The 12,588-nt window shown below is 43.1% G+C and overlaps 1 protein-coding gene across 4 annotated transcripts in view; it reads left to right on the top strand.

The window, feature by feature from the left end:
* Positions 1-12,588, top strand: part of STOX2 (storkhead box 2) — a 110,904-nt gene that overhangs the window by 81,064 nt on the left and 17,252 nt on the right. For 2 of the 4 annotated variants that reach the window (XM_020876550.2, XM_070460088.1), the window contains one exon: positions 10,102-10,254. In XM_020876550.2, coding sequence (XP_020732209.1) covers positions 10,102-10,254 — 153 coding nt within the window. Of the gene's footprint in view, positions 1-7,748; positions 7,858-10,101; positions 10,255-11,941; positions 12,034-12,588 lie in introns of all 4 variants that reach the window. The other 2 variants (XM_070460089.1, XM_020876559.2) reach the window with 2 other exon arrangements.

Genomic DNA, 12,588 nt, shown 5'->3' with positions numbered 1-12,588 from the left:
ATCATTTTAATACTAACTGCTACTTATTAAATATCTGTTAGGTGTCAAGGACCATGTCCGCACTCAGCATCCATCATCTCATTTAATCCCCTCCATAACTATGTGAGGTGAGCATCACAGTGTATACCTTAGGCAAGAAGACAGTGAGACTCAGAAAAATGAATTAATTTGCCCCAAATGACACAGCTAATGAGGAACAGAAGTGGGCTCTGAACTTAAAGTTTTGGCTAACAAAGTCCATGGCCTCTACCACTGTCTTGTAATGCCATACTTTTGAAAGAAAAGTTACTTTCTGGTGCAGTGAGTTGGGGGTTTCCTCTGGGTGTGTGCATGTGTGTCTGGGTTTTTGTGCTCTTGTCCCTGTGTACCTATCTATAGTTCTTTCAATAACAGTTGGAAGGGGTGATAGATGTGCAGTCGTTGGGGAGTTGGTAGCAGCCATTCTGCATGGTTTGATTTTAATTTGGGGATTATCAACATATGTTTTGGAACTGTATTTTAATTGTCCTATTATGATTTTGTAGAATTTGCTCTGTTTTGTAGAAGTTGGTCACAGTGTAGTTAGGACCTAAACAGATGAAGCAAAGACTGCAAAGGTTGAGAATTAGCTGTGGTGATTCTAACTTATGAAGAATGAAAGAGAGTGACTCTGGAAATTTTAGATTGATTTATATTGAATTATAGTTGAAGAGTATCATTCATGGATTTCGGAGCATCTCCTGTGTCTCTGTTGTCAGGCTGGGTTCCCAAACAGAATGGAGATGGAAAAGAGTAGCTTAAAATAGGAATTTAGATGCTCTCCTATGTGATGTGCTTATAACGAAGAAAAGGAAAACACACATATTACACAGGACTCTGGTTAGCCAAGTGCCTTACAGAATTGCAGCTTCCCTGATAGCTCAGTTGGTAAAGAATCCGCCTGCAATGCAGGAAACCCCGGTTCAATTCCTGGGTTGGGAAGATCCCCTGGAGAAGGGAAAGGTTACCCACTCCAGTATTCTGGCCTGGAGAATTCCATGGGTGGTATAGTCCATGAGGTTGCAAAGAGTCGGACACAACTGAGCAACTTTTGCTTACGGAATTGCATGACGTCTGAGAGCTCTTATCACCTGTGGTCATCCAGGACTGGCATTTCGTTGTGATTTTTATTGCTGGTGGTAAACGGCCTTAACTTAGCTCTGGACGAGGGACTAGAGAGCGAGGAGATGCTGATGGAAAACAACTCAGTGGTTTGTTGTCGTTGTTTAGTTGCTAAGTCATGTCTAACTCTTTGCGATCCTGTGAACTGTAACCCTCCAGGTTTCTCTGTCCATGGGATTGCAGGCAAAAATACTGGAGTGGGTTGCCATTTCCTTGCCCAATCTCGGTGGCTAGTGGGGTCTTACCTTGCCTCATTTATATGTGTAGTACCTATTTGCTTGACAGCATTTGAGTGCCTGACGTGTCAATAGGTTTATTCTGTAGTGCCTAAATATACACACCATGTGGGTTATGATGTGGAGACTTCTTAGCAAAGGTTTGTGAATTACAGAAACAGATAAATTGGCCCAGTGGCTCTTATTTCCATCCTGACTTTTCAGCTCGCAATCTGCTGCAGTAGTGGCATGGTCCAGACGTGTTCTTTGTGATCAGAGATGTCAGTCATCATCCTTGCTGATGGTGAAGACAGCTCCTGAGCCAGGGAGCTCTCACTTCTCCCTGATCCATCTTTCTCTATCTGATTCTCCACCCTTTTGTGGTTTGTCCATCTCTGCTTATCCTCAGACAGTTTTTGTTTATCAATAGTCCGATCTCAGTAATGAGAGTGATAGCTAATATGACTACTGAAAGCTTGTAGCTTGGGAAAGATAACAGGTTTCTTCTGTAAACCAGTGAAGCAATTGATTTGTCATTAGACCTACCTAGTGCATCTCGGCATTAGACAGACTGCTAAGTAGGTGATAATGGTGGACACTAACCCATTTGTATTTTTGCACATGTGGCGTCTGCACTCTTGTTTAACTCTCATTAGAAGTTTCTTAGTAAGATTGACACCATTAACTGTAGTATTATTAATGAGAGTATCTTATTTACATTTTCTTTTGAATTAAAACAAGTTATTCAAGTAATAGCTTAGGAATTAGACCTTTTTTACAAGACTTGAAATAAAAGTACCATGGAGCTTTCAAAAGCAATTTAGAGAATTTCTAAATATTAAAAAATAATTTTATTGTCAATGCCATTGATGATTGCAACTGAGATTCAACCTGAAATTTCTGAGATCAGTGGCATTAAGCCAGACATGCAGTAAACTGGTAAAAGAGCCTTTTTGAGTGCCAGTTTCCTTTTAAGTTTCTGATACAGACATTTGAAAGTCAAGTACCGTAATTTGATTTCTAGGGAAAGCTGTTTAAAATGAAGCATCACGTAAGTTGATGATGCTTATGTGTTCTGCCCTCCTGAAAGGGTATTTCTGTCTGTAGGAGGGTGTATAGGAAGGGGCTGTGTGTGTTTTTTTTAGAATGGCTTAAAAAAAAAAAAAAAGAACCATTTGTTAAAAGACCCAAAAACAACATGTATACATAAAATCAGGGTTAATAAATTAAACTAAATTGTAAAACACTAAGATTTGTGTGATGTTTTGCTTCTGAAAAGCTGTTCACTTAACCTCAGAGAGCTTATGATTTCCTCAGGCCCAAGGGTATGGAAGATAAACCTTGGCACATTTGTCGTCCTCTGAACAGCTTGTTAAAGGAATAGACTTATATTATCGCTGTACCCACCATACATTTTACAGGCATGTTTGACTGTTTTTATGAGTCATGGTATCTACTGCATGTGGTAATTTTATTGGCATCTATAATTTTAACTTTAGTGTTAATTTTGGCAGTCCAGAGAACAAAAACAGGCACACTTTGGTTCTAAGGAGCAAGACTTTGAATTAGGAAAGAGTAAATTCTGAAGTCTTTACTACAAGGGAAAAATTCAGAGCCAATCTATTTTTCTGTCCTTTTTTAAAATTAAATCCTACTTTTTCAGGTTGGATGGGCATTAAAATAATTTTTTCCAGCAAGATGGAAATAGAGGTAGCCAGCAGTATTATATTATGCTTTTATACCAGAATTCTGCTGCTTTGATGGAGAAGCAAAGAATTTGAGTCTGAAGTTTTAAACTGTGTCATCCAAACCCTCATCTTACAGATGAGGAAACAGACACAGAGTGGATAATTGCATTTTGTTATAAGAGCCTGGGCACTTAACAGTACCTCCTGAATGCCTTTTTTGTTGGCAATTTCCCAATGATAAATTAGTACAGTTTCAGAACTACATTTACAAGGAGGTTGCTTTGTTTCATGAACTTCATTAGGGTCAAAGGTAACTTTTCAATCCTAAGTACAGAATGAATTGACATTTACAAGGGAAAACAGCATTTAAAAATAAACAGGAAAACAGGAAAATTCCAAGGGAATGCTAGTATTGGGGGTGGGGTGGGCAGAGATTATTTAAAGAAGGCTAAGATAGAAGATGAGCTTCAGGGTACTTGAAAGGTTGTAGTTCATTGTGATGTGATCCACCTGGAAAAATTACCGCTTTCCTTTTCATGTACAGTTGGGTGAATATGGGTACTTTAAGATGAAAGGAAATAGATTTATGTTTGCTTTTCTGGTAGGTATCTTTTGGAAAGCTGTGGGTGTCGTGGGAAGGGACAAATCTAAGTTGCCATGGAAGTCATGTCTTCTTAGCTGTGTCCCCACCATAGGCAAAGGTTGTGGAGCTCAGAGAACCTCAGTTAGCAACTGGGGGGAAAATGGCATTCACAGAGAACGTAGCTTTATTATAGTTCTTTTTTTTCCCTACAAAAAGTACCAAGATAGGAACAATTTTCGAACCCCAGAAGTTTGGGGTATCTAAGAGGCACCCTGAAATAGATTTCTTGAAAGGATAAATTATGTGAGAGAGGGTTTTTTGAAATAATTCCAGCTAAAGTAACTGGCCTGAAGTTGGAAGGGAGAATAGATAAGAGTTAAATAGTAAGAATGCATGTGCATTTCCCCTTATATTTCTAAGGTATAAGTCACCAGTTGAAGAAGAAAGAGGAAGTTGGCATATGGGTGATTTCTGCCTGTTGCCCCAGACCCTTCTTGTCAATTTCTCAGTGATGGTAATGCAACCCACAGTTGCACCAGAGTTGACATGTCATGGGTAGATAATTCCTCTGTATAAATATCCCATCAGCATCAGGGGTAGAGTCTCAGGCTTCTGATCACCCAGGGTCTGGCTTCTGCGTTTCTCTCCATCTCAACCCCCAGCCTGCTCCAGCCGTGCCTGGGGACACCCCCAATTCCCCAGCTCAGCCTTGCGCATGCTCACTCCCGCCTCTGGTCTCTTGGCTTCATCCTTCCCCCCTCCCATCACCACGGATGCGTTTATCTCCGCCCTCACGCTTCTCAGCTGACCTTACATGAAAGCAGTGACCATATATTCATGGAGATATTTGAAATTGAATGTGAAATGCTTTTAAAATCGAAGACGTGTACTTAGAATTGTAATGTTGCCACGCCTTCTCACATTTTAAATTCATTTCACAGAAGTTTGCTCAGCGCTCACTCAGTCCAAGGCACTGTGCTTGGCTTGATCTGAAAGATCCTGGATTTGACAAATGTCCCCTGAGGACTGTACTTAAATGGATGTTTGTAAGAAAATAAAGCTGAAATAAAACCTATTTATCCCCACTTTCTAGAACAATAGTGGGACAGCATTATAGCAGTTTAGAAAGAATTGGCTAGCCCACAAAGTAGCTATGAGCTTTTACAGGAGTTGTCTTTATGAATATGTTCAGAACTAATTCTGGCAGTAGAAAAATCCATCCTATTAGACAAGTAACAATTCATCGTTTATGCAAAATGTGGTTGTTTCTGTAGATTATGGTGACCAGTAACATTATAGCAGTATTTATATTCCCTTGTTTTCTTCTTTGACCATAAATGTGGTCCAACTATTGGAAGAATCTTCTAGTGGCATGTTTAAGAATGACTAGTTGGCTTCTTAAGTAGGTTTGACCTAAGAGCCAAAGGAAATCATGGTAACCTTGAATAATGTGTTATGTTGTGTTGATCGATACCTATAATTCCTTCTATTCCTTAAATGCACGTCTTAATCCTCACATAATATATAGTTATTTTTCTGTGGTAGCTGCTGTGTTTTGGGGGAGAAATTGACACGGAGAATCTAAGAAATTGACACGGAGAATCTAAGAAATTGCATGGTCAAGTACATTTGGGCTCTCACTAAGTTTTGTGTTTGTTTTGCAAATTATTCAGCAAAATATATGACTAAAATGCTAACCCTTTAAAGTACCCTGAGCATTTCCTCAGATTTTGTTGTCAATGGAAATTCATTCATTCAGCAGACATGTCCTGGGTGTCTGGTGTGGGCTCTGCTTTATTCTAGGCACTGTGAGCATAGTGCAAGTGAGGGGTTCGCCTTGCCTTCTGCCACGGAGCTTGTGTTCTAGTGGGTGAGACAGACAGTAAATCAGTACACAAAAGCACACATGCACACATTCAGAGGGTGAAGACAGGGACTTGTAAGACCCTCATACCAATTCCTGTGTGTGTGTGTGTGTTGTGGGGGGCAGGGGAGGTGCTTCCACTCTACCAGCAAGTCTGCGACACCAGCTGAGTATCCTACAATTCACCGCAATTCCAACACCATCTGTCTGAAATAATCAGATCCCATGGGCTCAGGCCTCGGTCCACAGACTGCCCTCACCCCAGCTCACCCCAACCCTGACTTCATGCCAGTGGCAAGTCCAGATTGTGGCCTGTGCTTCTGAAAGACCAGGCAGTAGATTGGAGGCGTCCACGACCCCCTCCTTGGGTTCAGTTACTTTGCTGGAGCAGCCTACAGGGAGAAGCCTTTCAGTTACTAGAGTAAGCAGTAGTTTAAAATAAGAAGATTGTAAAAGAATGCACTTCGGGAAGAGCCAGATGGGAGAGACACACAGTGCAGGGTGTAAAGACAGGACACGGAGCTCCGTGCCTCCCTGGGTTCACCCCCGCCCCAGTCGCCACGTGTTCAGCAATCTCAGAAGCTCTCTGAACCCCATCCTTTGGGTTTTCATGGAGGCTTGGTAACATAAGCATGCTTGATTAAGTCATTGGCCACTGGGGATTGATTCAACCTTTAGCGCCTATCTCCTCCCTGCAGGTTGGGGGCGGGACTGAAAGTTCCAGCCCTCTAACCACGTGGTTGGGCTTCTAGGTGGCACTAGTGGTAAAGAACCCGCCTGCCAATGCAAGAGACATAAAGAGATGCGAGTCCGATCCCTGGGTTGGGAAGAGCCCCTGGAGAAGGGAATGGCAACCCACTCCAGTATTCTTGCCTGGAGAATTCCATGGACCGAGGAGACTGGTGGGCTATACTCCATAGGGTTGCAAAGAATCGGACATGACTGAAGCAACTTGGCACACACGTACAACCACGTGGTTGGTTCTCCAACAAAGATACCTTGGTCTCTCTCATCACTTAGGAAATTCCATGGGTTTTAGGAGCTCTGTGCCAGACTTAGGGACAAAGACCAAACATGTATTTCTTAATATAAACCACAGTGTCAAGTAACATGAGAGGGAGTATGCTGTGGTTTTAGGATAGCATTAGATCTGGTGCCCTGGGCAGGGCTTCCCAAGGAGGCCCCGTTTAAAAGGAGACCCAGAGAAGGAGAAGCAGCCCGTCTGGAGAGAAGTGCCAGGAGCCCCCAGATGGGGGCTCAACAAAGACAGAGGCTGTGAGTAGGGGGAAGGTTGGTGAGTTCAAAGAACAACAGATGGGGTGAGCCCGTTGCAGGGCAGAGGCAGGGAGGGGCTGGGGGATGCTTGCGGAGGTGGGTGGACAGTCTCGGGCCAGTGTAGACCTGGCAGGAATCCCCGCCTCTTAGGCACAGCAGGCAGGCAGTGGAGAATTTCAGGCAGGGAAGCAGTGTGTTTTAGGTTTTTCTAAGAAGACCTGGCAGCTCTGCAGAGAAGGGAGTGTGTGGTAGGAGGGAGGGCTAGGAAGCATCAAACTATTGTGATGGACCAGGTGAGGGGGCAGAGAGGCCTGGGGTAGGGGTCGCTCTAGAGATGGAAGGGAGAGAAGAGAAACTCGTGGGCACAGTGGATATAGGATGGCTGATGGGGCTGGGGGTGGGACCGGAGTGGGATATGCTTTATCTTAGTGCAGTATAAAAACAAAGATGATGTGGAAGAGTCATTCAGGGCATCCACATTTCATTTGGTTCTCTATCCTGAGTTTAAAGTCATTCCACATATTCAGCCTTACTGTGAAACTGAGCTTTTTCAACATAAATGCGTTTCAGAGACACTTAAGGCTCCCTTGCCTCTTACAGTTTGGCTGCAAAGAAATTAACTGAGAAGACTGCTAAACATTTGACCTTTGCTAGTTAAACCAAGTAATTTCTGCTAAAAGCATAAGGACTGGCATGGCCTAAACTAGTTGGTTTTGCTAGTGGTTACTCCTTTTTTTACAGAAAGCTCAAGTTCCTTTTTACCTATGCAAAATCAGAAAATAGACCCGCATTTAAAAGAAAATATGTAGTATTTTTGGATCTTCTTCTGTGAAGTCCTTAATTATGATAGGCAAATTCTGGGAGGGGTTAACCTCCCAAGCGATACACCAATACACTTGGCAGGCGCTTTGATCTCCCCACCCTTTGTCAGCTGACCCCATTGTCGTTTTCATCTGACTTATCAAATCACCCCATGTGGCCAGCCTAGCAAATCATCAAGAAACCCGCCTCACTGCCCTCATCCTCCTCTGTGGAAGGTGGAAGGAGAGAGAAGAATGCACAGGAGAGATCATTAGAGTATCTACGACTGAGGTATGGGGCCAGGGGTTTGAACATCAGTCGCTCGAAACGCCGCCCCCCGCCCCACTCCACTGCATCTCACCACCACCAGAAGCCTTCAGAATAAGGTTGTGTTTGAATGAAGGGTACAACAGTCTTTTGAAGACTTAAATACAGTCTTCTAGGCAGTGGCAAGCTTGCCCACGGAGATGGTCCCGGCCCACATGATTCTGTCATTTTTGAGTCATTGATATGAACTCAGCTTCACTAACCGGTGAGTGAAACTCACATCCTGAATAACAGCCCGAAATTCCATCTTCCAGCTTCTGCCCACCACTACCCGGCCAGATGTTAGCAAGAATCTCTCCGAGGTCTGTCTGTCTTGTCTGTGAGCCTTACATGCCACAGGCCCTGGCAGTTCATGGGTTCAGTTCCTGATTTCTGCTGGTTTTTATCTCCACTGGCCACCTGCGATTCCGGACCTGGGCACTCCCCCTCTGGTTGTAGGGGAAATGTCTCCCTCTTCTCAGACTTGTCTCTCAAAGAGTGGAGCCACAGCAGAGCTGATCGGAGCCCCCAAGGGATGCTGGGGAGAGGGGAGCACTGGGCCAAGCTGGGCTTGGGGACGAGGTGGGGGGGTCAGGCTTCAGCCTTTGACCCTGGGGTCCCACCGCTCCATCTGGTGCACCTGTTAGACTTACCCTCCCACCTGCTCGTTTTCATCCCCAGGCGCTGTTGCCTGGTTTCATCCATCAAACCATCCGGTCCATCAAAGCAGGGTTCACATTCTTTCCCAAAGGCCCTAGAGACTCCTCCCCGCCCCAGTCAAGCTGGAGGTCATGTCTGGACACAGGAGGGGTTCACCCCAGAGGCCCCAGACACCGCCGGGCAGTGGAGCGGGGTTGCTCCTTGGCACAGGGTGGCCTGAGTCCAGTTTTGGCGCATCAGGGTGATTTATAACAAGGGTGAAATCCTACTTGGAAGCAGAGAGATTATGTAAATCCATGTGAGAAAGGAGCTTCAAAGCTCACAGATACGCTGCTGAGAGCCTCACCCCCTTTCTGAACGGCCTTTCTCAAGCGAGACCTTAGAGTACCCCAGGTAGGAACATGTGGCCCCCAGATGTCAGGAGGGGTTTCCCTTCCCCCCACCTCTCCCTCTGTGGGGGGCTCCCCTGCCTGCCCCCAGAAGCCTCTCTGGGGAACGCTGGGGATCCTTTCTTGGAGCACGACTTGAAAATCACACTGTGATGCGAGATTACAGCAAGGGAGACAGTTACATGCCCCAAATGTTCCCACCTCCCCAAGAGCCACGTGGGGCCCCTCGCTGCTGGCTCTGCACCCCGCCCCACCTGCTCTTCCAGATCCAAATGTGTGCGGGAGGCCACAGGCCCTGATGGATGGCAGGCCCATCCTCCACGTGGCCACCGGCGTGTCTTCCTGAAATTCACATCTGACTCTCTCACTCCTTGAATTCCCTCGTAGGACGAAGCCCTAGGGCACTCAGTTCTTTGCTCATGGTTGTCCCTCCATACCTGTCCCCCTTCTCTGCAGCTCCCCAGAAAATAGCCCTGCACCTCGCAGGCTGCTGGCACCCTCCCACTTCAGCCCCAGATTCAGGCTGCACGACCTCGGAAAAACCTTCTCTCACTTCCTGCTCCTCGGTCCCATCCTCACCTCCAGGGGTATACGTCACCCTCCCCCTCTGCCCCAGATTATTGTTCAGCCTTCTGTGTAGGGAACTTTCTGTCTGTCTGTCTCCTCCACTTAAATAGAAACTCCTTGAGGGCAGAGATGTTGGTGGGAGGTGCATCTCAAGCCCCCAGAAGATGCTAATGTGCAGAGGGCACCCAGAGTTTGAATGAATGAATCTTCAAGGTACCACAAGTGCACTTATTGAGATGTGAATGGCAGTTATTAAACAAATCAGCTCCAAGTTTAAAAAAAAAAAAAACAGATCATTGGATAAAAGCTTCACAGTTGCACGCCTTTCAGTAGTAACTCTATTCCAACGAGAGCTCAGGTTTTAAAGGCAAGTTTTCTTTGTGGAGGCAGCTGAAGCTTCCGCTGTTCTGTGCAAGTCTTTCCACCTGAGTGCCCGTGGCTGTGGCAGTAACGCATTTCAGGGTTGAGGGTTGATTGTATTCTTGCCACGGAATAGGTGAGAATCACGGGAGGGGGGTGTGTGTGGGTGCGGGTGTGAAGGTGTGTGTGTGTATGTGTGTGACAAGTGGCTGGGTCTTAACGAACTGCTTACTTGGAAATTGTCTTTCTACAGGTGATGTATCACCAATCAGTATGTCTCCCATCAGTCAATCTCAGTTTATCCCACTCGGGGAAATCCTTTGCTTGGCCATTTCCGCAATGAACTCGGCCAGAAAACCTGTCACCCAAGAAGCACTGATGGAGCACCTGACCACCTGTTTCCCAGGTAACGGGAAAAGGGTGATGTACTTTCCAAATGGATGCACACTCTGGCCACCCTGGGGTTTATATGGACGCTTCATCCCATGATTAAATTCAGTAGAAAAAAAAGTCTTTGCCAAAACCGACCAGTAACTTTTCTTAGCTCTGCAATTAAAAATCAAGTCTTCAGCGTTACTTCAAAGATAATTTGCCACCTTCGACTGTAATAATTTTTCATTGGCACCGAGGGCAAGAAACAAAATCAGAATCTGCAAAGAATTCTGTGAAAACTACCATAGTTCCATTTAACCTTTACAGCTCGACCTTCCTAAAGTATGTGAGCATCTTGATTCAGGGCAAGTTTTGTTTCCTGTCTGCTTTCCTTCTTTTCTTCCTTTCTTATCTCCCTTCTTTTTTTCTTCCTTTGATTTTCTGCTTTTCTTTTGGTGTCATTTAAGCTACTTCAGAACGAACAATTTAGAAAGCTTAATACTCTTCAAATTCTATTTGAAAAATGCATTTCAATGACAGTTCTACAACTTTGGAGGGATTTAACTATCATATTTATATTTTTGTTTTTTAAAGCTAAGACTATTTACTTTTTCATAGTTTACTATTTGAGAATGTAAAGTTTTGAAGTCTAACTGAATATTATTAAAATATTCAAACTTTTCTTTTTAATGCATATGTTATAAGTAGAAAAAGTAGTCTAGATTTTGACTTCTATTCCTGTTTTGGACATTCACATTCTAAATAGTTTTTAGTAAGAAGTCTTCTAGTGAAAATATCTATAGGCTGATACTTAAGCCGTTTTATCATGCTTCTGTATTGCTTGAATTCTTGAAAACAACTTTTATATACCAATTCGCATTACAGAAATATGGATAGTTTTAAAAAGATCTGAAAAGAATAATTATTGCTTTTCAGCTTTCTAAATAGGTCTGCATACTATTATATGTAGAATGGGTAAACAACAAAGTCATACTATATAGCACCAGAAACTATTTGGTCTCCTATGATAAATCATAATGGGAGTGAATATAAAAGAGAATATAAACAACTATATATATATATATATATATATATGTATATATAAACTATATATACATATATATATATTTAACTAAATCACTTTGCCATAGAGCAGGAATTAATGCAACATTGTAAATCAGCCAAACTTGAATTAAGAATAAGTAAATAGGTCTTCATCCCTCCAGAATGATCAGTTAAATTGGACCAGCACATGTTAAGCTGTTACACATGGATCTTCCTGGGAGGAAAGTGACCTTCAGGGGAGTAAAATTAGACGTATTAAGACAGCTTATGGACTTGAAGTTGACTTTGGAGTTTGCTGGAGACTGTTGACGTTATCTATACTGTATTCTGTCTCCAATTCATCCCCTTAAATCGCTTCCTACTGAATTCTCCCTCAGCCAGTGCCCTTCACGAACACAAAGAAATCATCCCAAGAAACCCATTAAGTTTTCAGTCTAAAATTCTAACTGTACAGAACATGAACATGTGTGCTCTGTTCCAACAGTTGTCAGATTTGCAAGATTAAAGCAATATATGTCTAAATAACCTCCCATTGGCATGCAGTATATTTAAGTAGCTATTTTTGCTTTGGGAGATGGAAAGATATGGACAAGGAGAAAGGTCAGATTCCAGCCCTATTTTAATATAGAGCTTACCTTTGCCCTTTACACCAACAGAATCTGAACTCATGATGAACTTTGGGACTGGAATCTGGACGTGATGGAATATGCAAACCTTGACAGTCTCCATCACAGCCATCCCTTTACAAGTGAGCCTACAGATTTCTAGTGGAACCCTGAACTTCATAGATAATTGGAAATATCTGTCATTATACTTGGGCTTAAGAGTAACATAAAAATCATAGATATCAGTGACTTTCAGCTAAAGCTTTCAAAACTCCCAGTCAAAGGTGTAAAAAACAGATTGGACAGGGAATGTTTCTACTTGGGTTTTTCCAGTTGAACATTATTTGATTGATGTACTTGAAAATCCACATCAAAACTTTAGCTGTAAATTATCTCTGGAAACTCTTTCTTATTACTTCATTTGTGAACAATCAGAAAGCGTGTTCTTCCTGGTGAGTAGACATGATTACATTGTAGTCATGATTCCGTGTAGTTTCCTGAGTTTTCTAAGATCAGCACTTGGAAGGCCTCCAATCAGCAGATTCTATAATACAATGAAATTTTTGTCTTATAGCTATAATAGCTATAGCTATTTTTGTTATAATAGCTGTTTTTATGAATGACCCTTCAGCTTTCCTTTATTGTAATAGCATAATAAACTTGTCAATCATGAATTCTTCTAAATGAGGCTTACCGTT

The sequence above is a fragment of the Odocoileus virginianus genome, chromosome 32 (assembly GCF_023699985.2).
Source record: "Odocoileus virginianus isolate 20LAN1187 ecotype Illinois chromosome 32, Ovbor_1.2, whole genome shotgun sequence".
Taxonomy (NCBI): Eukaryota; Metazoa; Chordata; class Mammalia; order Artiodactyla; family Cervidae; genus Odocoileus; species Odocoileus virginianus.
Note: the sequence above shows the minus strand (reverse complement) of the source record. Positions and strands in the feature narration are given on the sequence as shown.